Here is a 22,512-nt window from a genome sequence, read left to right as displayed (position 1 = left end):
ACCAAAAGATCAGACATTTTTTCTGCTCGTCTTTTCCTTTTTCAAAATTTTCAAAATGACGTCTTCTGAATGAGACATATTGATAAAACACGTGAAAGTGGAAAGAGAGAGTCGATTTTGGCCGGTTTTGGCTGCTTTTAGTAGATTTTCACGATAAAAAAGCACAGAAAGAGCGAGAAAAAGTTCAAAATTGAGATTCTGTGAGTTTTATGCCCTGCCGACCTCAATTTTCAAACATTTTCTAAAATACGACAACATGGGGCTCAAAATTCTAAAAAATGTATAAAGAATTTGAATATGTCAAAAATTAGAGCCTAAGAAGCAGCCTAATAGGCCTAAAACGGTCTAATAAACACGAAATTCATCTCAAATAATTCATTTTAATCCATATTTTTCAAAAATAAACGAGTATTTTGATTTCTCAATTTCCAATAATTATTCTGATTATCACTTTCTTGTCGACGAAGACGAAGACTTCATCGATGACATCGTCGACGAGGACGGCGCTTCTGAAGCAGAAGACGTCACGTGCACATTGATTACCTCATCGTGTCTTCTGATGTCTTCTTCTTCTCCACAACGACTGAATGCGTAGATCACAATTCCACAGCACGAGAAGACGCAGAAGAGGAACGTCAAACAGGAGAGCCAACCGAGAGACGACGAGTGGCGCACGATTTGGAGGTACTGGAAATAATTTAAAGAAATTAAAATTAAATATTTGGAATCTTCATGAAATCTGAGGAGTTTTGACACCCATATCGACCGGTTTCCGTTCAGGTCGGTTAGGCCCTGTTAGGCCTGTAGGCCTTCTTGTTTTTAGGAATTCTTCAAAATAGGTCGATTTGGAACTCAAAACTTTGCAAATTTTATGGAGAATCTGAATTTCATAATGTCAGAGAGTGAAACCTTCAATTTTTGGGAATTTCGTGACTCACAATATTGCGAACAAATGTCTTATTGGTGAGAATCTCTTGCATCATCAACACATTCATCTGCTCCTTGTCTTCGTCCTGAAGTGTCTCCATCTCCTTGGTGTCTTCACTTCCTCCTCCGAATCGAATCAGTTTCCACAAGTACTCATCGATGGCGAGATCACACGTTTTACTCGGTTTCCTGTTGAATCGAGTGTCGTCGAGACACCGAATCAGATGAACGGTGCATTGCTCTTTCCGTTCGGCACGAGGGGTACGGTAGCACAAGTCATTGTTCAGGGCACACGAGGCAATGGTTGCTGGAAATGGGATTTTGAGAAGTTTCAGGCCCTTCTCAGCAATTTAAGCCGATTTTAGATCATTTTTACCGCATTTTTTCACAGTTTAGCCCCATTTCCTCACCATGTTGCTCATCACAACTCGCATATATCCCAACATATGGCTCAGAGAGGTGTGGAATTTGCGTGGGAACCTTCAAAGACTCCGCCGCCACCGGCGATTCAGTGACTGACGAGTTTTTGGCATTCCGGCTGTCATCATAAGCAAAACGTCCGTAATAGGAAAGAAGTGGACACACCATCTTCGTGAGATTTCCACAATTCGCCGCATTCGGATCGGTCGCCACGTGGTACTGTAGAAATGGAAATATTTTGTAGATCAAAAAAGTTTTAATACCTCTAAACACTCGCAAAACTATCTGTCACAATGTTTCTGGCCACGTTGACCATCGTAACAATCGTCGTGAACTGCACAGCAGTGGTTGAATTCGGCTGAAAAGCAAATATGAGTAACCTAGGCTCATAACAAATATGATATTCAAAATCTCTGTAAAATTCCCAAAATTTAGAGATGATGCTTTTCATCGAAACAAATGCCAAAAAAAGTGGAAAATCCAAAAATAGTGGAAAAATTAGGAAAAATGATCACTCGAAAAAAACCTTTGGTGGCCTAGAAATCCAAACAAATGGGAATCCCAGCCCACACATCTCAAACCAATACTATATTTAGAATCTCCATAAAATTTCCATATTTTGAGCCCCATATTACCATATTTTGGAGCAGTTTGAAATTGGTGGCCTAGAAATCCAAAAAATTGGGTTTCTAGGCTACCAACCTTAAATTGCTCTAAAATGTGTGAATATGGGGCTCAAAATTTTGGAAATTTCATGGAGATTATGAATATGAAACTGGTTTTGAGATGTGTAGCCTAGGATTATCACATTTGTATATCTAGGCCAACCGATTTTTTTAAAAATTTTTTCCCAAATTTCCAATTTTCGGCTTTTATAGTGCTAAAGTGATTTTTCTGTCGATGGTCTATCCAAAACTATCAAATTCTCTTGAAATCAGTTGGTGGCCTAGAAACCCAAAATTTTGGATTTCTAGGTCACCAACCACAAATTGCTCCAAAATAGGGGAATACGGGGCTCAAAATTTTGGGAATTCTATGAAATTTCTGAAAATCATAATTATTTCCTTTGATTTTCATATATTCCCCAGAATTACATACCTGCAGCCAATGGACACGTATTGTTGATATGGCCTATAATCGTTTTTGTTACAAAATCTCCGCTTCCACATCTCCACAAGTTATTCGGTATTCCGAAGAGTTTTTCAGTGTCCGGCATCCTCTCGGCCACCACTACAGACTCCTCCTCCACTTTTGGGATACTGTCGACGACGGGCGGCTCCGTATCGTCCACCGGGTCTTCGGGGGTACTGTAGTCGACAGGGACAGTTTCCAGAGTGGTCGGCTCTTCATCCGAGCCAAATTGAGCCAACACGACGACGGATGGGAGCACAAGGAGGAGAAAGACGGAAAAATTCTGAAAAATTTAAGCCTTTTTTAGGCTTTTCTAGAAGGCTTACCATGTCGATCTTGTCTTCCACGTGTCAACAAATTATCGATTGATTTCTAGAGGAGGAGAATTGATGATTGAATTCAGAAGTGATGTAGAATTGAAGAGGGTTCCAGATGACCTCCGGCCTCTTACATTCTGGAAAAGTAACCGCGGGCGGTCACGCGGGAAATTTGAAAAATTTTGAAAAAAAAAAGTGTTACACGTCGATTTCTAACAATTTTTAACAATTTTAAAACAAAAAACTTTATAAAAATCGGTTTTTCCTGTCAAAATCATCAAAATTAGTCCCCCTCTCAATTACTTCTAAAAACGCGTCAACGTCACCCCAGCGATGACTTAATTGGTACCGATGGAATCAGTCAGAGTGGGCCTATTGGATGGTTCAAAAAAAATTGTGGAATATTCCGGAAAAAACAGGCTAAAATTATCAGAAACAACCAAAAACCGCTTAGAATTAACAAAAATATTATGAAATTTTTTTCAACAAAATGTAAAAAACTTCAGAAGAAAACCATTCGAAACTGCTTAAAATCAACTAAAACAGCCTATGAGCCAGAAACGCGTCAACGTCACCCCAGACATAGCATATTTGGTATCAATGGAATCAGTAACACATGAAAACTACAAAAATCTTCGAAAAATTCCCAAAAAAACGATATGAACTCACTCAAAACAAGTTGAAATCCTCCAAACTAGGTAGCAATTCATTTGGTTCTGAATTACGCGTCAACGTCACCCCAGTTATGACATATTTGGTATCACTATGTTTCAAAATATCAGTTTCAGGTCATCTACGCAACATTTCCGTTATCACAAAACCTTTCTCGACTTCTTTCCAATTTTTACTTTAAAGCCCTCATCAAACGCAAGAATAGTCGTTAAGACTCTTCACTGATAACAAGAAAGTGTTTGTCTCAAAGACTTATTTCAGTCATTCATATTCTATTCCATAACCCTCCTCTCTTCCAAACTAATATTCATTATAGGGACACAATATCAGCAGCATTCTAGCTATAATGATCATTTCAGATTCAAAAATGAAAGAGTTTTTTCTAATAAAATGAAATTATTTCAGTTCCACCGGCCGCATGTCTTCCTCATCAGAACAACACTGTCTTATACGCGTATTCTACTGATATCGACTTGAATACATATAATGTGGGTGCCGGTTATATGGTATATTTTGCTGCTAGGTATACAACACTGGCAAATGTTCGATTCGATACAAAAGTGGAAGAGGAGATTGAGTATCACACGGACAAAGGGTATGTTTGGTTTCTGTTTTTGCTGATTTGTTAGACCTTTTTGATTTCAGTAGTTTGAATGCTTCATTATGGGTCCATCAACCTGATCAATCTCTTGGATATGGAGACACAACAACCGGAAGTAACCTGTACACTGTGTTGAAGGTTTGTATTATTTCCCTTCATCTTTTATGTTAAAGACATTCCAGAAGTTTCTCAACAATGGAAAGGTTTCATTATGCGGAGCCCTAGTGTTCATTGCAGTAGAACGGTATCCCGATGAGTCGGATGTATCTGACATTATTTCCCAATTACGTTCCAATCATGTGATTGTGCACATTGCTGTGGACAGTATCCCATCGGGCGGTTCCAATTCTGCCTCACTATATGAAATGTCATATCAAACCAATGGATACTGTCTGTTCGCCACCGGCGATGATCTTTGGAAAGTGAGTTCTTTTAGAAAAAGTGAAAATTGAATGAAAAAGTTCAATGTGAGAGTTATTTATGTGGAAACATATCATAGTCACTGTAGTAGACAGTCTGAAGACTGAAGTCTTCTTTCTATTTCAGATTCCTATATTTCATACAACTCCCCTTTTCCCGGCTTAAAATGAACCTTCGTGGTAGAGGTTCTTTTCCACCGTGTAGTCCTCTCGCACAAAATTATTTCTTAATTTCTTCAAGGAATTGAGGAATAATTTTGTCCGAGAGGACTACACGGTGGAAAAAACTCGCGTAGGAAAACTCTTCCACAAAGGTTCACTTTTAGCCGGGAAAAGGGGAATTGTAGCATTTACAGCGATTTTAGCATATGCTCTAATTATGAATTTTTTTTAGAATTATCTGAAATAAAATATGGCTTTAATCCTCTTTTCATTCCATCTCGATGATTTCATTTCTGCACAAAAGATATAATATTCTTGGGTCGCCACTGATTATCTTTTTATGAAAAGGTTTTAGACTTTTTCCTGGATGACCAATATACTTGCCTGGCCTTATCAATTCATTGCTCAAAACTTTGTGGTTTCTGGATTGGGCCGAATCGAAATACCGGCATTCAACACTCCAGTGGGTATTGATGATTATTTGCGATTTTCAATAACTGTTCAAAACCACAGTAAGAATAATTTCCAAGTTAAATTAGACCACTCATAATGTTTTCAGCACTCGACAATTCATTTGTATCAATGAATTATACAATTGAAAGTACTGATGGATCTTTTGTTTACAAATTTCCTAGTGACAACGCCGAACCTCTTTGTGGAAATGCACAATCAGATGATATTTATTTCAACGGACCCCCCTTATACAAATGGACAATTGACTACCATTATAACACGAATGCTCCACAAATCATTCAATTAAGAGCGTACAGTGAATAGTGAGTTTTCTTAAAACTTTTAAAATTACATGCATCTAATATTTCAGTTATCACGACTTCCTTCCACTGCCACCTTCTGGATAATCAGACTGATGTTTTGTGAAACTTTCCAATAAATGTTAAGATTATGTTTGTTGTTTGCAAACCACTGCACAATATATTGTGCTGTGCTTGCACGTATCACTAAAGACGTTTACAGGGAGAAAAGTCGTTAAGACTCCTTACTGATAACAATAAAGTGTTGCTCGCTCGAAGTCATACGTGCCAAAAATAAGTTTTTTGATTTAACAGTTTTGAAATGTTTAGATAGGGTAGCTTTTTTTAACTGATTCTAGTTCTACTGAGTAGGGATGTTGCGGGCGGCCTTCGCCTTCACGCTGCGCCTGCTTCATTTCCCAATAAGGCGAAAAATACCGCAATCATTTCCAAGACAGGCGATTTTAGCCTGTTTAGTTTTTTTCTCGCAGGTTTTCATTACCGCTTTTCATTTTTTGGCAAGCATTTTTTACGCTTTGTGAAATTAATTTCTACACAAAATTAGAGAAAAACAGCATTTTTTACCACTGGGAAATGAAACGCGTCAAAAATTTGCGTTTTAAAAACAGGCGAAGGCGGCATTCGCCGGAAATTGAAGCGGCAAATATCGCCGTCGGCGAAAATGAAAAAGGCGAAGGTTACCGTAAAACGCATTTTTAACATCCCTACTACTGAGTCGATTGAGAAACGCGTCAACGTCACGCCAGCCTGTATCATATTTGGTATGAAAGGAATCAAATAGACAAGATCTTGGGCACCAACCCTTGAAATGACTCAATTTTCTTCGTTTTTTCTACCGAAATAGGGGATTCTGGTGTTCAAAACGTATTTACACTGGAAAATTCGAAACAAAATGTGGTGGAAAAGAGAAAAAGAGTGATGAGGACATGAGAGAAGAGTGAAGATATGGTGTTAACTAGTGAACTGGGAAGGTGGCGGAACCAACTAAAACAGAAAGAAGACGAATTATGCTTTTTGAGAGGCATACACGTAATAGAGGACAGCGGGGAGGATACAGAAAAGTGCTATTTTTTTACAGAAACTAACACAAAATAGGGAGAAAATGAGAGGAAATTTAGGCCAAAATCTCTCGAAGCGAGCAATTTGACATGAGAAGTTGTTTCAAGTCGTCGTCCACGTTTGACAGGATTTTCACCACTTGGCGGACCTGAAAATGTGGGGGAAACTTAATTTTTAGTGTGAAAAATCAATTTTTCGTCAATTTTTATGTCAAAAAACCGCTGGAAACGGAATTTTTCGACTTACAACACATTCTTCAGCCGAAACAATGTATTTTCTTAAAATCCCAAAAATCTCAAAAATGACAGGTTTTGTTGATTTTTCACGCAAAAACCTGAAAATCCCACAATTTTCAGCACTAAAACCCTATTTTTCCTTCAAAAATTCGATTCTAGTAAAAATCGCCTAAAATACAGTCGGTGGCCTAGAAACCCAAACTTGCGGACTCCTAGGCCACCAACGTCAAAATACTCCAAAACATATCAATATGGGGCTCAAAACGTTAGAAATCTCAAGGAGAAATCGATTACAAAATTTGTTTTTCGAAATTTCGAAGTTGGTGGCCTAGAATAACGATATTTATAGTTTCTTGGCCATCCGCACCAATTCCATATACTTTTCGGAATTGTTCTGGGATACTCTAATCTATCTGATAGTGATTTGAATGTCTTTCTGAAACATTGGCTAGCTGGTGGATGTCCTCGATTGAAATATTTTTACGCTGGCATTCATTCTGTAAACATTTTGCAAGTACTCGCTGGTTTACTGCATAATGCCGTTTATGTGGAAAACAGTCGTAACTACACCAGGTGAACATTCGATACGTTTCTATTCTAACAACTCCAAAATTTCAGCCCATTTGGATACACATCGATATTGTCAGATGGATATGACATCCAACGTTCAGATGGTGTGACGGCTACAGTACACTATCATCCACCGAGATCTTTTGTCATTGCAGTTTGGCCCGAAACCACACATAATTTTAATTAAACTTTTTAATGTTTTCCCTTTTCTAATCATTCAACTATGCTTAACTAAAGTGCCAGCCACCTGACCTCATTTTAATGTCTACCGTAACCTAAAATTATTGTTTGAAAGTTTAAATAGTTTTGAAAATCTAGAAACGATCACATTTTCCACCGAATAAAGGGGCATTGGTTGAAAATCAGAAACAACGAGAAAACTTTTGTCTGAAGCTCATTTAATTCTCATTCAAACTTCTTTTGTCATAATGTGGTTGTAACCCCACGTTTTGTACCTCGTTTTTGACCAACTCCTGCTAGTGACGTTTTTCTACCGAGCCCCGAATGCCTTCAGGCACCAGTTGAATAGAATCGAATTCTCACTCTTTTCATAAATATTATTTTCGCATTCCGCACTTTTTCACCTCTGAACCTCCACCCCTCTTTTGACACTGCACCCCACTGACGTCAAACGGTCGGAGAGCAGTCATTTCTAGAAGAATTTTGTTATCAGTTGGACGTCAAAAAGGGTGTTATCTCTTCTTAAAAACAAACAGAAAGGTACAATCCAACTGATAAGAAAATACTGAAAGGCGTCATATTTTATTCTGACGACATTGAGTAGAAAGGAAGGAAAACCAATAAAAGAAAATAGAAAATTAGTATATTGAACAGAATAAAATACCATCATAACACAAAATCATTAGTAGGAGGTTCTCTTCCGTTTCAAAATGTAATTTTCAGATTTGTCACACTCATAAATATTTTCTCAACTTCTTTCCAATTCTAACGTTAAGCTCCTCCTCCTCAACGAGTGGGGAAGAAAAGTCGTTAAGACTCTTCACTGATAACGAGAATGTGTTACTCGAAGACATCACGTGTTTGATCTTTATTCTTTTGACAGTTTTTTGCGTTGTTATCAGTGAATTCCATTTTTCATATTGTCACAAAACATTAAGCGGCTTCCCCAGGAAGAAATTACATCATTTTCTGAAGTCAAGCCCCTTATGACGTACGAAAGACAACCAAAAGTATGTATAAAAGGTCGATGATAAGAAAAAGTCACTTGCAGACACATTTCACTCATTCATATTCTATTCCATCACTCCCCTCCCTTTCAAACTAATATTCATCATAAGGACACAATAACATTCAAAAATCATTACGAAAAACATGAATACTATAGTTATAATCTAGTTCTAGGAGTACAAAACCAATATTTTAGAGACAAAAATAAGAAGTATTCTCCTAATGATATAAAAAATAATTCAGGTTTCCCGGCAACATGTCCTTCATATCAGAACAACACTGTCTTATACGCATATTCAACTGATATTGACTATGATACATATGACGATGGTGCGTATCACATGTTCGAATTTGGTTATTTGTTTACATCATTTGCAAATGTTCGATTCGATACAAAAGAGGAAGAGGAGATTGAGTATCACACGGACAAACAGTATGTTTGGTTTCTGTTTTTGATGTTTTATTAGACCTTTTCTTTCAGGAGTTTGAGTGATTCCCTGAGTTCCCATAAACCGGATCTATCACTTGGATATGGAAATTGGACAACTGGAAGTAACTTGTACACTGTGTTGAAGGTTTGTACTATTTCCCTTCATATTTTATTTCTAAGATATTTCAGAAGTTTCTCAACAACAAGAAAGCTTCAATTTGCGGAGCCCTAGTGTTCATTGCAGTAAAACGGTACCCAAATGAGACTGATGTATCAGACATCATTTCCCAACTTCGAGCCAATCATGTGATGGTGAACATTGCTGTCGACAGTGTCCCATCAGGTGGTTCCAATTCTGCAACACTATACGAAATGTCATATGAAACCAATGGATACTGTGCTTTTGCCACCGGAAGGGAACTCGATAATGTGAGTTCTCTTAGAAAAGATGAAAATTGAATGAAAAAGTTCACTGTGACAGTTATTTATGTGGAAACATATCATAGTCACTGTATTAGACAGTCTAAATACTGAAGTCTTCTTTCTATTTCATATTCCTATACTAAAAAAATCGCTACAACTCCCGTTTTCCCGTATCAAAATGAGCCTTCGTGGAAGAGTTTTTCCTCGCGAGATTCTTTTACACCGTGTAGTCCTCTCGAAGAAAATTATTTCTCCATTCTTCGTTTCCGTTTTCAATGTTTTCAACAAATTTTCAATTTAAATAGCAAAAAAGCGAGAAAACAAGGAATTGAGGAATAATTTTGTCCGAGAGGACTACACGGTGAAAACAACTCGCGTGGGAAAACTCTTCCACGAAGGCTCCTTTAGAGTCAGGACAACGAGAAATTGTAGCGTTTACAGCAATTTTAGCGTATGCTCTAATTACGAACGTTTTTTTTAGATTTATCTGAAATGTAGAAATCTGAAATAAAATATGACTTTAATCCTCCTTTCATTCCATCTCGATGATTACGTTTCTGCGCAAAAGATATAACATTCTTGGGTCGCCACTGATTATCTTTTTATGAAAAGTTTTTAGGTTTTTCTCTGGATGACTGGAATACTTCGACAGCCTTATCAATTCATTGCTCAAAACTTTGTGGTTTCTGGATCGGGTCGAATCGAAATACCGGCATTCAAAACTCCAATTCCAATGGGTATTAATGATGTTGTGCAATTTGCAATAACTGTTCAAAATCACAGTAAGAATAATTCCCAAGTTAAATTAGACCACTCATAATGTTTGCAGCACTCGACAATTCATTCGTATCAATGAATTACACAATTGCGAGTACTGATGGATCTTTTGTTTTTCAATTTCCGGGTGGCTACTCTTCATCTCTTTTTGGAACTGCACAATCAAATTGGTTTTCTGTGAGCGGATCCCTCTCGTTCAAATGGACAATTGACTATCATTACAATACAGATGCACCACAAATCATTGAATGCAGAATTTACAGTGAATAGTGAGTTTTCTCTAAAACTTTAACCATTGCATATATCTAATATTTCAGTTATCACGACTTCCTTCCACTGCCAGATTTCAAGTGATCGGTTCATTGTTCTGTGATATTCTTATTTTTCAATAAATACTTATTTCATTCAATCAGTGTTTTTTCACTTCTAACTATTAATACCAGTAAACAACGGACCGATTCTACAGCCCTCCCTACTGAACCGATTTTCTTCAAACTTGGACCAAAAGATCAGAATTTTTTTCTTCATGAAACGGGGCAAAACATTTTGAGAGTTTTGAGAAAAGTTCGCACTAAAAAAGCTTTGGTGGCCTAGAAAACCAAAAATCTGGGTTTCTAGGCCACAAGTCGATTTTAGCCGGTTTTGGGTGCTTTTAGTAGATTTTCACGGTAAAAAAGCACAGAAATAGCGAAAAAAATTCAAAAATTGAGATTCCGTGAGTTTTAGGCCCTGCCGACATTAATTTTCAAACATTTTCAAAATAAGACAACGTGGGGCTCAAAATTCTAGAAATTTTATAGATAATTTGAACATCTCAAAAATTAGAGCCTAACAAGGCGTAAGAAGAAGCAGTCAAAAAACACAAATTCATCCCAAATAATTCATTTCAATCCATTTTTTCACATAAACGTATAAACACACGTACGAGTATTTTGCTTTCTCAATTTCCAATAATTATTCTGATTATCACTTTCTTGTCGAAGACGAAGACTTCATCGATGACATCGTCGACGAGGACGGCGCTTCAGAAGCAGAAGACGTCGCGTGCACATTGATGACCTCATCGTGTCTTCTGATGTCTTCTTCTTCTCCACAACGACTGAATGCGTAGATCACAATTCCACAGCACGAGAAGACGCAGAAAATGAACGTCAAACAGGAGAGCAAACCGAGAGACGACGAGTGACGCACGATTTGGAGGTACTGGAAATACTCGAGGGATTAAAGAAATTACAGTAAAATATTTGGAATATTCATAAAAATTTGCGGAGTTTTGAGCCCCATATCCACTTGTTTCCATTGAGGTCGTTCAGACCCTGTTAGGCCTGTAGGCCCTCTCGTTTTCAGGAATTCTTCAAAATAGGTCGATATGGGGCTCAAAATTTTGGAAATTTTATGGAAAATCTGAATTTCATAATGTCTACAAGTGAAAACTTCAAATTCTTGCAGTTTCGTGACTCACCATGTTGCGAACAAGTGTCTTATTTGTGAGAATCTCTTGCATCATGAGCACATTCATCTGAATCTCCTTCTTCTTGTCTTCGTCCTGAAGTGTCTCCTTGGTGTCTTCACTTCCTCCTCCGAATCGAATCAGTTTCCACAAGTACTCATCGATGGCGAGATCACACGTTTTACTCGGTTTCCTGTTGAATCGAGTGTCGTCGAGACATCGAATCAGATGAACGGTGCATTGCTCTTTCGGTTCGGCATGAGGGGTACGGTAGCACAAGTCATTGTTCAGGGCACACGAGGCGATCGTCGCTGAAATAGAGATTTTGAGGAAGTTTTAGGCACGTTTAGGCAATTTTAGGCTGGGTTAGCTGCTCAAAAAGCACAAAAGGTCTATGAAGCCTCACTCAACTTTTAGGCCGGTTTTTAGACATTCTAGGCTCTTTTAGGCTCTTTCAAGCCTCTCAAAGCATTTCTCTGGCGATTTCAAAATGTATGCCTATTTAGGCAATTTAGGGTCCTTCTGAGCAAATTCAGCCGATTTTAACCATTTTTTCCGCATTTTTTCACATTTTAGGCCAATTTCAGGGCCTTACCATGTTGCTCATCACAACTTGCATATATCCCAACATATGGCTCGGAGAGGTGTGGAATTTGCGTGGGAACCTTCAACGACTCCGGCGATTCAGTGACTGACGAGTTTTTGGCATCCCGACTGTCATCATAGGCAAAACGACCGTAATAGGAAAGAAGTGGACACACCATCTTCGTGAGATTTCCACAATTCGCCGCATTCGAATCGGTCGCCACGTGGTACTGTAGAAATGGAAATATTTTGTAGACCAAAAAAGTTTTGATACCTCTAAACACTCGCAAAACTGTCTGTCACAATGTTTCTGGCCACGTTGGCCGTCGTAACAATCGTCGTGAACCGCACAGCAGTGGTTGAATTCGGCTGAAAAGCAAATATGAGTAACCTAGGCTCAAAACAAATATGATATTCAAAATCTCCGTAAAATTCCCAAAATTTAGAGCCCCATATTGACGTATTTTGGAGCAATTTGAGGTTGGTGACCTAGAAATCCAAAAATTTGGGCTTCTAGGCCACCAACCTTAAATTGCTCCAAAATATATGAATATGGGGCTCAAAATTTTGGAAATTTTTTGGAGATTATGAATATAAAACTGGTTTTAAGATGTGTAGCCTAGGATTATCACATTTGGATATCTAGGCCAACCGATTTTTTTGAATTTTTTCCCAAATTTCCAACTTTCGGCTTTTATACAGTGCTAAAGTGTTTTTTTCGGCTTTTATACAGTGCTAAAGTTTTTCTGTCGATGATCTATCCAAAACTATCAAATTCTGTAAAAATCAGTTCGTGGCCTAGAAACCCAAATGTTCGGATTTCTAGGCCACCAACCTCAAATTGCTCCAAAACAGGGGAATATGGGGCTCAAATCTTCAGAAATTTTATGGAGATTCTGAATATGATAAGTGCTTCCTTTGATTTTGAGATTTTTCCCAGAATTAATTACCTGCAGCTAATGGACACGTATTGTTGATATGGTGTATGACCGTTTTCGTCACAAAATCTCCGCTTCCACATCTCCACAAGTTATACGGTATTCCGAAGAGTTTCTCAGTGTCCGGCATCCCCTCGGCCACCACTACAGACTCCTCCTCCACTCCTGGGATACTGTCGACGACGGGCGGCTCCGTATCGTCCACCGGGTCTTCGGGGGTACTGTAGTCGACAGGGACAGTTTCCTGAGTGGTCGGCTCTTCATCCGAGCCAAATTGAGCCAACACAACGACGGATGGGAGCAATAGGAGGAGAAAGACGGAAAAATTCTGAAAATTTAGGCCCGTTTTAGGCTTTTCTAGAAGGCTTACCATGTCGATCGTCTTCCACGTGTCAACAAATTATCGATTGATTTCTGGAGGAGGAGAATCGATGATTGAATTGAGGAGTGATGTGGAATTGAAGAGGGTTCCAGATGACACCCGGCCTCTAATATTCTGGAAGAGTGACCCCGGGCGGTCACGCGGGAAATTTGAAAATTTTTGAAAAAAGTTGTTTTTTTTGGAATTGTTTCGAAAAAGTGTTACACGTCGATTTCTAACAATTTTAAACAAAAAACTTTTTAAAAATCGGTTTCTCCTGTCAAAATCGTTAAAACTAGTCCGCCGCTCTCAATTACTTCTAAAAACGCGTCAACGTCACCCCAGCGATGACTTCTTTAGTACCACTAGAATTGGAGAAACTAGATCTACTATTTTTCTAAAATGATTTAACAAAAAGTAGAAAATTTCAGAAGAAAAGCCATGCGAAACTGCTTAGAATCAATTAAAACAACCTCTGCGCCAGAAACGCGTCAACGTCACCCCAGACATAGCATATTTGGTATCAATGGAATCAGTAACACATGAAAACTACAAAAATCCTTGAAAAAACTCAATAAAAAGCAATGTGAACTCACTCAAAACCAATCGAAATCTTCCAAACTAAGTAGCAATCCATTTGGCTCTGAATTACGCGTCAACGTCACCCCAGCTACGACGAGCCGTTTAGAAATGTTTGTTTTATGTCATTTACGTCACATTTCCGTTATCACTAAACTATTGCCCACTTCTTTCCAATTTTATTTTAAGCTCCTCCTCCTCACACGTCTTACGAGTCGTTAAGACTCTTTACTGATAACAAGAAAGTGTTACTCAAAGACTCTTTTCAGTCATTCATATTCTATTCTATCACCCCTTCCCCCTTTTCAAACTAATATTCATTATTGGGACACAATATCAGAAGCACTCTAGCTATAACGATCATTTCAGATTCAAAAATGAAAGAGTTTTTCTAATAAATTGAAAATATTTCAGGTTCATCGGCCGCATGCCGTCCATATCAGAACAACACTGTCTTATACGCTTATTCAACTGATATCGACTGTTATACATTTCGTGGCGGTGCTGGTAGTATGGTCGATTATGCTCCTTACTATAAAACCATGGCAAACGTTAGATTCGATACGAAACAGGAAGAGGAGATTGAGTATCACACGGACCAACAGTATGTTTGGTTTCTGTTTTTAAAGTTTTATTAAACCTTTTTCATTTCAGTAGTTTGAGTAATTCGCTGGATTCCCATGTACCGGATTCAACACTTGGATATGAAGACAAAACAACTGGAAGCAACTTGTACAATGTGTTGAAGGTTTGTACTGTGTCACCTCATCTTTTATTCAAAAAATATTTCAGACATTTCTCAATAATGGAAAGGTATCGTTATGTGGAGCCCAAGTGTTCATTGCAGTAAAACGGTATCCAGATGAGTCTGATGTATCCGACATAATCAACCAACTACGAGCCAACCATGTGATGGTGTACATTGCTGTCGACAGTGTCCCATCAGGTGGTTCCAATTCGGCAACACTCTACGAAATGTCATATGAAACCAATGGATACTGTCTGTTCGCCACCGGCGATGATCTTTGGAAAGTGAGTTCTTTTAGAAAAAGTGAAAATTGAATGAAAAAGTTCAATGTGAGAGTTATTTATGTGGGTACATATCATAGTCACTGTAGTAGACAGTCTGAAGACTGAAGTCTTCTTTCTATTTCAGATTCCTATATTTCAGACAATTCCCGTTTTCCCGGCTAAAAATGAGCCTTCGTAGAAAAGTTTTCCCACACGAGTTGTTTCCACCGTGTAGTCCTCTCGGAGAAAATTATTTCTTAATTCTTTGTTTCCTCGCTGTTTTCAACTATTTTCCGTGTTTTTTTTTCAATTTATATCGCAAAAAAGCGAGAAAACAAGGAATTGAGGAATAATTTTGTCCGAGAGAACTACACGGTGGAAAAAACTCGCGTGGGAAAACTCTTCCACGAAGGCTCATTTTTAGCCGGGAAAACGGGAATTGTAGCGTTTAGAGCAATTTTTAGCATATGCTCTAATTATGAAAGTTTTTTTAGAATTATCTGAAATATAGGCATCTGAAATAAAATATGACTTTAATCCTCCTTTCATTCCATCTCGATGATTACGTTTCTACACAAAAGATATAACATTCTTGGGTCGCCACTGATTATCTTTTTATGAAAAGTTTTCAGGCGTTTGACTGGATGACTCATATACTTGGAGAGCCTTACCAATTCATTGCTCAAAACTTTGTGGTTTCTGGATCAGGTCGAATCGAAATACCGGCATTCAAAACTCCGATTCCAGTGGGTATTAATGGTTTTTTGTAATTTGCAATAACAGTTCAAAACCACAGTAAGAATAATTTTCAAGTTAAACTATATCACTCACAATATTTGCAGCACTCGACAATTCTTTCGTATCCATGAATTATACAATTGCGAGTACTGATGGATCTTATGTTTTTCAATTTCCGAGTCACAACGCCCAACCTCTTTATGGAACTGCAGAATCAAATTGGTTTTCTGTGAGCGAATACCTCTCGTACACATGGACAATTGACTATCATTACAATACAGATGCACCACAAATCGTTGAATGCAGTATGAACAGTGGATAGTGAGTTTTCTCAATAACTTTAACCATTGCATAAATTTAATTTTTCAACTATCACGACTTCCTTCCCCTGCCAGATTTCAAATGATCGGTTCAATGTTCTGTGATATTCTTATTTTTCAATAAATACTTATTTCATTCAATCAGTGTTTCTTCACTTCTAACTATTAATGGAAGGGGAGAGTGGATTTTGGTCGGTTTTGGGTGCTTTTAGTAGATTTTCACGGTAAAAAGCACACAAAGAGCAAAAAAAAATTCAAAAATTGAGATTCTGTTAGTTTTAGGCCCTGCCGACCTTAATTTTCAAACATTTTCCAAAATAAGACAATAGGAGGCTCAAAACTCTAAAAATTTTATAAAGAATCTGAATATGTCAAAAATTAGAGCCTAAGAAGCAGCCTAATAGGCCTAAAACACAAAATTCATCCCAAATAATTCATTTTAATCCATATTTTTCACAAATAAACGAGTATTTTGATATCTCAATTTCCAATAATTATTCTGATTATCACTTTCTTGTCGAAGACGAAGACTTCATCGATGACATCGTCGACGAGGACTGCGCTTCTGAAGCAGAAGACGTCACGTGTACATTGATGACCTCATCGTGTCTTCTGATGTCTTCTTCTTCTCCACAACGACTGAATGCGTAGATCACAATTCCACAGCACGAGAAGACGCAGAAGAGGAACGTCAAACAGGAGAGCAAACCGAGAGACGACGAGTGGCGCACGATTTGGAGGTACTGGAAATAATTTGAAGAAATTATAATAAAATATTTGGAATCTTCATAAAATTTGCAGAGTTTTGACACCCATATGTTAGGCCTGTAGGCCCACTCGTTTTCAGAAGTTCTTGAGAATGGGTCAATATGGGGCTCCAAATTTTGGAAATTTTGTGTAGAATTTGAAAAACACAATGATTTCTCAAAAAAAAAACGCACTTTTCCAGGTTTTTGTTCACTTTTCTGATTTTCGAAATTTTACGATTTTTGCAAAATTTCTCAAAATCTCGAGGTTCACACAAAACAATTGCTATATACGGTTTTTTTTCCATAAAATTTTCAAAGTTTTGAGCCCACGAGAATTTGAATATTTTGTTTTAGTTTGAAGCATTTTGACATTTCAAGGGGGCCTACAGGCCTACAGGGCCTGAACGACCTGAATCGAAATAGGTCGATATGGGGCTCAAAATTTTGGAAATTTTATGGAGAATCTGAATTTCATAATGTCAAAGAGTAAAAACTTCGAATTTTGGGAATTTCCAAACTCACAATATTGCGAACAAGTGTCTTATTGGTGAGAATCTCTTGCATCATGAGCACATTCATCTGCATCTCCTTCCCCTTGTCCTCCTTTTCTACCTCCATCTCGTTGATGTCTTCACTTCCTCCTCCGAATCGAATCAGTTTCCATAAGTACTCATCGATGGCGAGATCACACGTTTTACTCGGTTTCCTGTTGAATCGCGTGTCGTCGAGACATCGAATCAGATGAACGGTGCATTGCTCTTTCGGTTCGGCACGAGGGGTACGGTAGCACAAGTCATTGTTCAGGGCACACGAGGCGAAGGTAGCTGGAAATGGGATTTCAGGCAATTTTAGGCCCTTCTGACCAATTTCAGCCGATTTAAGCCGACTTTAGACCGTTTTACGTCATTTTTACCGCATTTTTTCACATTTTAGGCCCATTTAGGCTCATTTCCTTACCATGTTGCTCATCACACCTCGCATATATCCCAACATATGGCTCGGAGAGGTGTGGAATTTGCGTGGGAACCTTCAACGACTCCACCGGCGATTCAGTGACTGACGAGTTTTTGGCATCCCGACTGTCATCATAGGCAAAACGTCCGTAATAGGAAAGAAGTGGGCACACCATCTTCGTGAGATTTCCACAATTCGCCGCATTCGGATCGGTCGCCACGTGGTACTGTAGAAATGGAAATATTTTGTAGATCAAAAAAGTTTTAATACCTCTAAACACTCGCAAAACTGTCTGTCACAATGTTTCTGGCCACGTTGACCGTCGTAGCAATCGTCGTGAACCGCACAGCAGTGGTTGAATTCGGCTGAAAATGTTTTTTCGATTTTGAAACTTTTGTGACCTAGAAATCATAACGTAGGCCCGCATCTCAAAACAATCACTAAATTCAGAATCTCTATAAAATTCCCGAAATTTTGAGCCCCATATTGACGTATTTTGGAGCAATTAGAGGTTGTTGGCCTAGAAATCAGAAAATTTGGGTTTCTAGGCCATGGTCTGAATTTCGATGAATTTCGACAGTTTTTGATGGGTTTTTTGACTTTAATATTGAAAGTAAAATTTTGCATCAAAAACAAGACTCAAAAACATCAAAAACATCAAAAAATTCAAAATTCAAAAACGTTTTTTTGGTGGCCGAGAAAACTCATCCCGAGGATCCTAGGCCACCAAATTTGAAATAGATGTCAGATTTAGAAGTGTATTGCAATTTTTGAAATTTTGAGCCCCATTTCAACCTTTTTTGGAGCAATTTGAGCTTGGTGGCCTAGAAATCCAAACATTTGTGATTTTAGGCCACGCACTGATTTCAACAGAATCTCGGTTTTTGAAGATTTTATTCGCTAATTCTATACGTTCTCACCGTAAAAATCTATCAAAACCACCAAAATCGGCGGCAAAAATCGACTCGTGGCCTAGAAACCCAAACTTTCGTATTTCTAGGCCACCAACATCAAATTGCTCCAAACTATGGCAATATGGGGCTCAAAATTTTGGAAATTTTGTAGAGAATTCAAATGTGGCACTCGTTTTGAGATAAATGGCCTAGGTTTGAATTTCTATGCCAGCTGATTTATTTTTAATTTTTAAAAAATTAGATTTTCCTCTGATTTTTAATTTTTTGCCTCTTATACAGTGTTAAAGGGTATATCTCTGCCGCAAATTGAATAATCCATTAAAAACTATCAAATTCTATTAAAATCAGTCCGTGGCCTAGAAACCCAAATTTCCGGATTTCTAGGCCACCAACCTCAAATTCCTCCAAAACAGGGGAATATGTGGCTCAAATCTTTAGAAACTTTATGAAGATTCTGAATATCATAGTTTTTTCCTTTGAATTTTTTATATTCCCTAGAATTAATTACCTGCAGCCAATGGGCACGTATTGTTGATATGGCCTATGACCGTTTTCGTCACAAAATCTCCGCTTCCACATCTCCACAAGTTATTCGGTATTCCGAAGAGTTTCTCAGTGTCCGGCATCCCCTCGGCCACCACTACAGACTCCTCCACTTTTGGGATACTGTCGACGACGGGCGGCTCCGTATCGATTTCGGGGGTACTGTAGTCGACAGGGACAGTTTCCTGAGTGGTCGGCTCCTCAACCGAGCCAACTTGAGCCAACACTGGGAGCAATAGGAGGAGAAAGACGGAAAATTTCTGAAAATTTAGGCCTTGTTTAGGCTTTTCTAGAAGACTTACCATGTCGATCGTCTTCCACGTGTCAACAAATTATCGATTGATTTCTGGAGGAGGAGAATCGATTGAATTATCGAGGAGTGATGTGGAATTGAAGAGGGTTCCAGATGGTCCCCGGCCTCTCATGTTCTAGAAAAGTGACCTCGGGTGGTCACGCGGGAAATTTGAAAATATTTTGAGAAAATATTTTTGGAAAAATTTAGAAAGAGTGTTACACGTTAATTTTCAACAACTTGTAACGATTTGAAAACAAACTTCTGAGCCAGAAACGCGTCAACGTCACCCCAGACATCACTTATTTGATATCAATGGAATCAGTAACACATAAAAACTACAAAAATCTTTGAGAAATTCCATAAAAAACAATGTTAACTCACTCAAAACAAGTTGAAATCCTCCAAACCAGGTAGCAATCCGTCTGGCTCTGAATTACGCGTCAACGTCACCCTAGCCATGACATATTTGGTATCAGTATGTTTTAAAATATTTGTTTGATGTCATCTACGCAACATTTTCTTTATCAGCAAAACCTTTCTCCACTTCTTTCCAATTTTTTCTTTAAGCTCCTCCTCCTCACACGTCTTACGAGTCGTTAAGACTCTTTACTGATAACATGAAAGTGTTTCTCTCGAAGACACATTTCAGTCATTTATATTCTATTCTACCACCCCACTCCCCCTTCCAAACTAATATTCATTATAGGGACACATATCAGAAGCAAAACAGAATTAAATAATTAATACATTCCAGATTTAAAAATAAGATGAGTTTTCCTAATAAAATGAAATTATTTCAGTTCCACCGGCCGCATGTGTTCCTTCTAAAAACACTGTTCTGTACGCATATTCCAATGATATCAACTATGATACATATTATTATGGTGTTATCCACATGGTCCATTTTGCTGATTTGTATGCAACAACGGCAAATGTTCGATTCGATACGAAACAGGAAGAGGAGATTGAGTATCACACGGACAAAAGGTATGTTTGGTTTCTGTTTTTGCTGCTTTATTAGACCTTTTAATTTTAGTAGTTTGAATGTTTCTCTATATTCCCATCAACCGGATTCATCACTTGGATATGGAGATAACACTACTGGAAGTAACTTGTACAGTGTGTTGAAGGTTTGAACTATTTTCCCTCATCTTTTATTTATAAGACATTTCAGAAATTTCTCAACAACAAGAAAGCTTCATTATGCGGAGCCCAAGTGTTCATTGCAGTACAACGGTATCCAGATGAGTCTGATGTATCCGACATAATCAACCAACTACGATCCCATCATGTGATTGTGAACATTGCTGTCGACAGTATCCCATCGGGTGGTTCCAATTCTGCAACATTATATGAAATGTCACATGAAACCAATGGATATTGTGCTTTTGCCACCGGCATTGATCTTCATAAAGTGAGTTCTTTTAGAAAAAGTGAAAATTGAATGAAAAAGTTCACTGTTACAGTTATTTATGTGGAAACATATCATAGTCACTGTAGTAGACAGTCTGAAGACTAAAGTCTTCTTTCTATTTCAGATTCCTATTCTAAAAAAATCGCTACAATTCCCGTTTTCCCGGCTCAAAATGAGCCTTTGTGGAAGAGTTTTCCCACACGAGTTTTTTCCACCGTGTAGTCTTCTCGGACAAAATTATTCCTCAATTTTTGTTTCCTCGCTGTTTTCAACAATTTTCTGTGTTTTTAAAAAATTTATATCGCAAAAAAGTGAGGAAACAAATTTTTTTTCTACACAAACGATATAACATTCTTGGGTCGCCATTGATTATCTTTTTATGAAAAGTTTTTAGGCTTTTGACTGGATGACTGCAATACTTGAACATCCTTACCAATTCATTGCTCAAAATTTTGTGGTTTCTGGATCAGGTCGATTCGAAATACCAGTATTCAAAACTCCAATTCCAGTGGGTATTAAGAATTATGCGCGATTTGCAATAACTGTTCAAAACCACAGTAAGAATAATTTCCAAGTTAAATTAGACCATTCATAATGTTTACAGCACTCGACAATTCATTCGTATCAATGAATCATACAATTGAGAGTACTGATGGATCTTATGTTGATACATTTCCGAGTGAGGATGCCGTACCTCTTTTTGGAACTGCACAATCACATTGGTTTTCTGTGAACGGATCCCTCTTTTACAAATGGACAATCGACTATCAATATAACACGGATGCCCCACAAATCATTGAATGCAGAATGAACAGTCCTTAGTGAGTTCCATCAAAAACTTTAACCATTGCATGAATTTAATATTTCAGCTATCACGACTTCGTACCACTGCCAGATTTCAAGTGATCGGTTTATTGTTCTGTGATATTCTTATTTTTCAATAAATACTTATTTCATTCAATCAGTGTTTCTTCACTCCTAACTATTAATACCAGTAAACAACAGACCGATTTTACATCCCTCCCTTCTTAACCGATTTTCTTCAACTTTAGACCAAAATATCAGACATTTTTTTATCAATGATGCTAAACGGGGCAAAACATTTTGAGTTTTGAGAGAAGTTCGCACTAAAAAGCTTTGGTGGCCTGAAAACCTCACTCCCGAGGATCCTAAGTCATTAATCTCAAAACGAACACTATTTTTGGAATCCTCATGTAATTTTGAGCCTAATGTGTTTTGAATCATTTTAAGTTGGTGGCCTAGAAAACCAAAAATTTGGGTTTCTAGGCCGATTTTGGCCGGTTTTGGGTGCTTTTAGTAGATTTTCACGGTAAAAAGCACAGAAAGAGCGAAAAAGTTCAAAAATTGAGGTTCTGTGAGTTTTAGGCCCTGCCGACCTTAATTTTCAAACATTTTCCAAAATAAGACAACATGGGGCTCAAAATTCAAGAAATTTCATAAAGAATTTGAATATGTCAAAAATTAATGCATCATAAAGGGTCTAATCGCCTTAAAGCAGTTGAAAAACACAAAATTATCCCAAATTATTCATTTTA

General features: G+C 37.9%; 7 protein-coding genes across 7 annotated transcripts; 4 read left to right on the top strand and 3 right to left on the bottom strand.

Moving 5' to 3' along the window:
* Positions 1 to 447: 447 nt before the first annotated feature.
* Positions 448 to 4,440, bottom strand: GCK72_015587 (uncharacterized protein; the record flags this gene model as incomplete). Its single annotated transcript, XM_053730987.1, has 5 exons — positions 448 to 687; positions 939 to 1,234; positions 1,338 to 1,566; positions 2,498 to 2,761; positions 4,357 to 4,440. 5 exons carry the CDS (start codon positions 4,438 to 4,440, stop codon positions 448 to 450), a joined length of 1,113 nt encoding a protein of 370 aa, XP_053585759.1.
* Positions 3,412 to 5,509, top strand: GCK72_015586 (uncharacterized protein; the record flags this gene model as incomplete). Its single annotated transcript, XM_053730986.1, has 7 exons — positions 3,412 to 3,493; positions 3,873 to 4,062; positions 4,113 to 4,206; positions 4,251 to 4,490; positions 5,005 to 5,161; positions 5,209 to 5,425; positions 5,473 to 5,509. The coding sequence occupies 7 exons, from the start codon at positions 3,412 to 3,414 to the stop codon at positions 5,507 to 5,509; spliced, it is 1,017 nt and encodes a 338-aa protein (XP_053585758.1).
* Positions 5,510 to 8,453: 2,944 nt separating this feature from the next.
* GCK72_015585 (uncharacterized protein) lies at positions 8,454 to 10,459 on the top strand (the record flags this gene model as incomplete). Its single annotated transcript, XM_053730985.1, has 7 exons — positions 8,454 to 8,477; positions 8,748 to 8,908; positions 8,957 to 9,050; positions 9,095 to 9,334; positions 9,948 to 10,110; positions 10,158 to 10,374; positions 10,423 to 10,459. The coding sequence occupies 7 exons, from the start codon at positions 8,454 to 8,456 to the stop codon at positions 10,457 to 10,459; spliced, it is 936 nt and encodes a 311-aa protein (XP_053585757.1).
* Positions 10,460 to 11,071: 612 nt separating this feature from the next.
* GCK72_015584 (uncharacterized protein) lies at positions 11,072 to 15,896 on the bottom strand (the record flags this gene model as incomplete). The annotated part of the gene is made up of 6 exons (XM_053730984.1): positions 11,072 to 11,308; positions 11,568 to 11,866; positions 12,151 to 12,370; positions 12,415 to 12,509; positions 13,091 to 13,406; positions 15,861 to 15,896. 6 exons carry the CDS (start codon positions 15,894 to 15,896, stop codon positions 11,072 to 11,074), a joined length of 1,203 nt encoding a protein of 400 aa, XP_053585756.1.
* Positions 13,510 to 16,089, top strand: GCK72_015583 (uncharacterized protein; the record flags this gene model as incomplete). The annotated part of the gene is made up of 6 exons (XM_053730983.1): positions 13,510 to 13,582; positions 14,433 to 14,622; positions 14,673 to 14,766; positions 14,811 to 15,050; positions 15,662 to 15,779; positions 15,872 to 16,089. 6 exons carry the CDS (start codon positions 13,510 to 13,512, stop codon positions 16,087 to 16,089), a joined length of 933 nt encoding a protein of 310 aa, XP_053585755.1.
* A 504-nt stretch (positions 16,090 to 16,593) lies between these two features.
* GCK72_015582 (uncharacterized protein) lies at positions 16,594 to 19,552 on the bottom strand (the record flags this gene model as incomplete). Its single annotated transcript, XM_053730982.1, has 5 exons — positions 16,594 to 16,830; positions 17,359 to 17,660; positions 17,794 to 18,016; positions 18,061 to 18,155; positions 19,213 to 19,552. 5 exons carry the CDS (start codon positions 19,550 to 19,552, stop codon positions 16,594 to 16,596), a joined length of 1,197 nt encoding a protein of 398 aa, XP_053585754.1.
* Positions 19,553 to 20,437: 885 nt separating this feature from the next.
* Positions 20,438 to 21,862, top strand: GCK72_015581 (uncharacterized protein; the record flags this gene model as incomplete). The annotated part of the gene is made up of 6 exons (XM_053730981.1): positions 20,438 to 20,529; positions 20,579 to 20,672; positions 20,717 to 20,956; positions 21,351 to 21,513; positions 21,561 to 21,777; positions 21,826 to 21,862. The coding sequence occupies 6 exons, from the start codon at positions 20,438 to 20,440 to the stop codon at positions 21,860 to 21,862; spliced, it is 843 nt and encodes a 280-aa protein (XP_053585753.1).
* Positions 21,863 to 22,512: the final 650 nt, after the last annotated feature.

This window comes from Caenorhabditis remanei, chromosome IV (assembly GCF_010183535.1).
Source record: "Caenorhabditis remanei strain PX506 chromosome IV, whole genome shotgun sequence".
Classification (NCBI taxonomy): Eukaryota; Metazoa; Nematoda; class Chromadorea; order Rhabditida; family Rhabditidae; genus Caenorhabditis; species Caenorhabditis remanei.
Note: the sequence above shows the minus strand (reverse complement) of the source record. Positions and strands in the feature narration are given on the sequence as shown.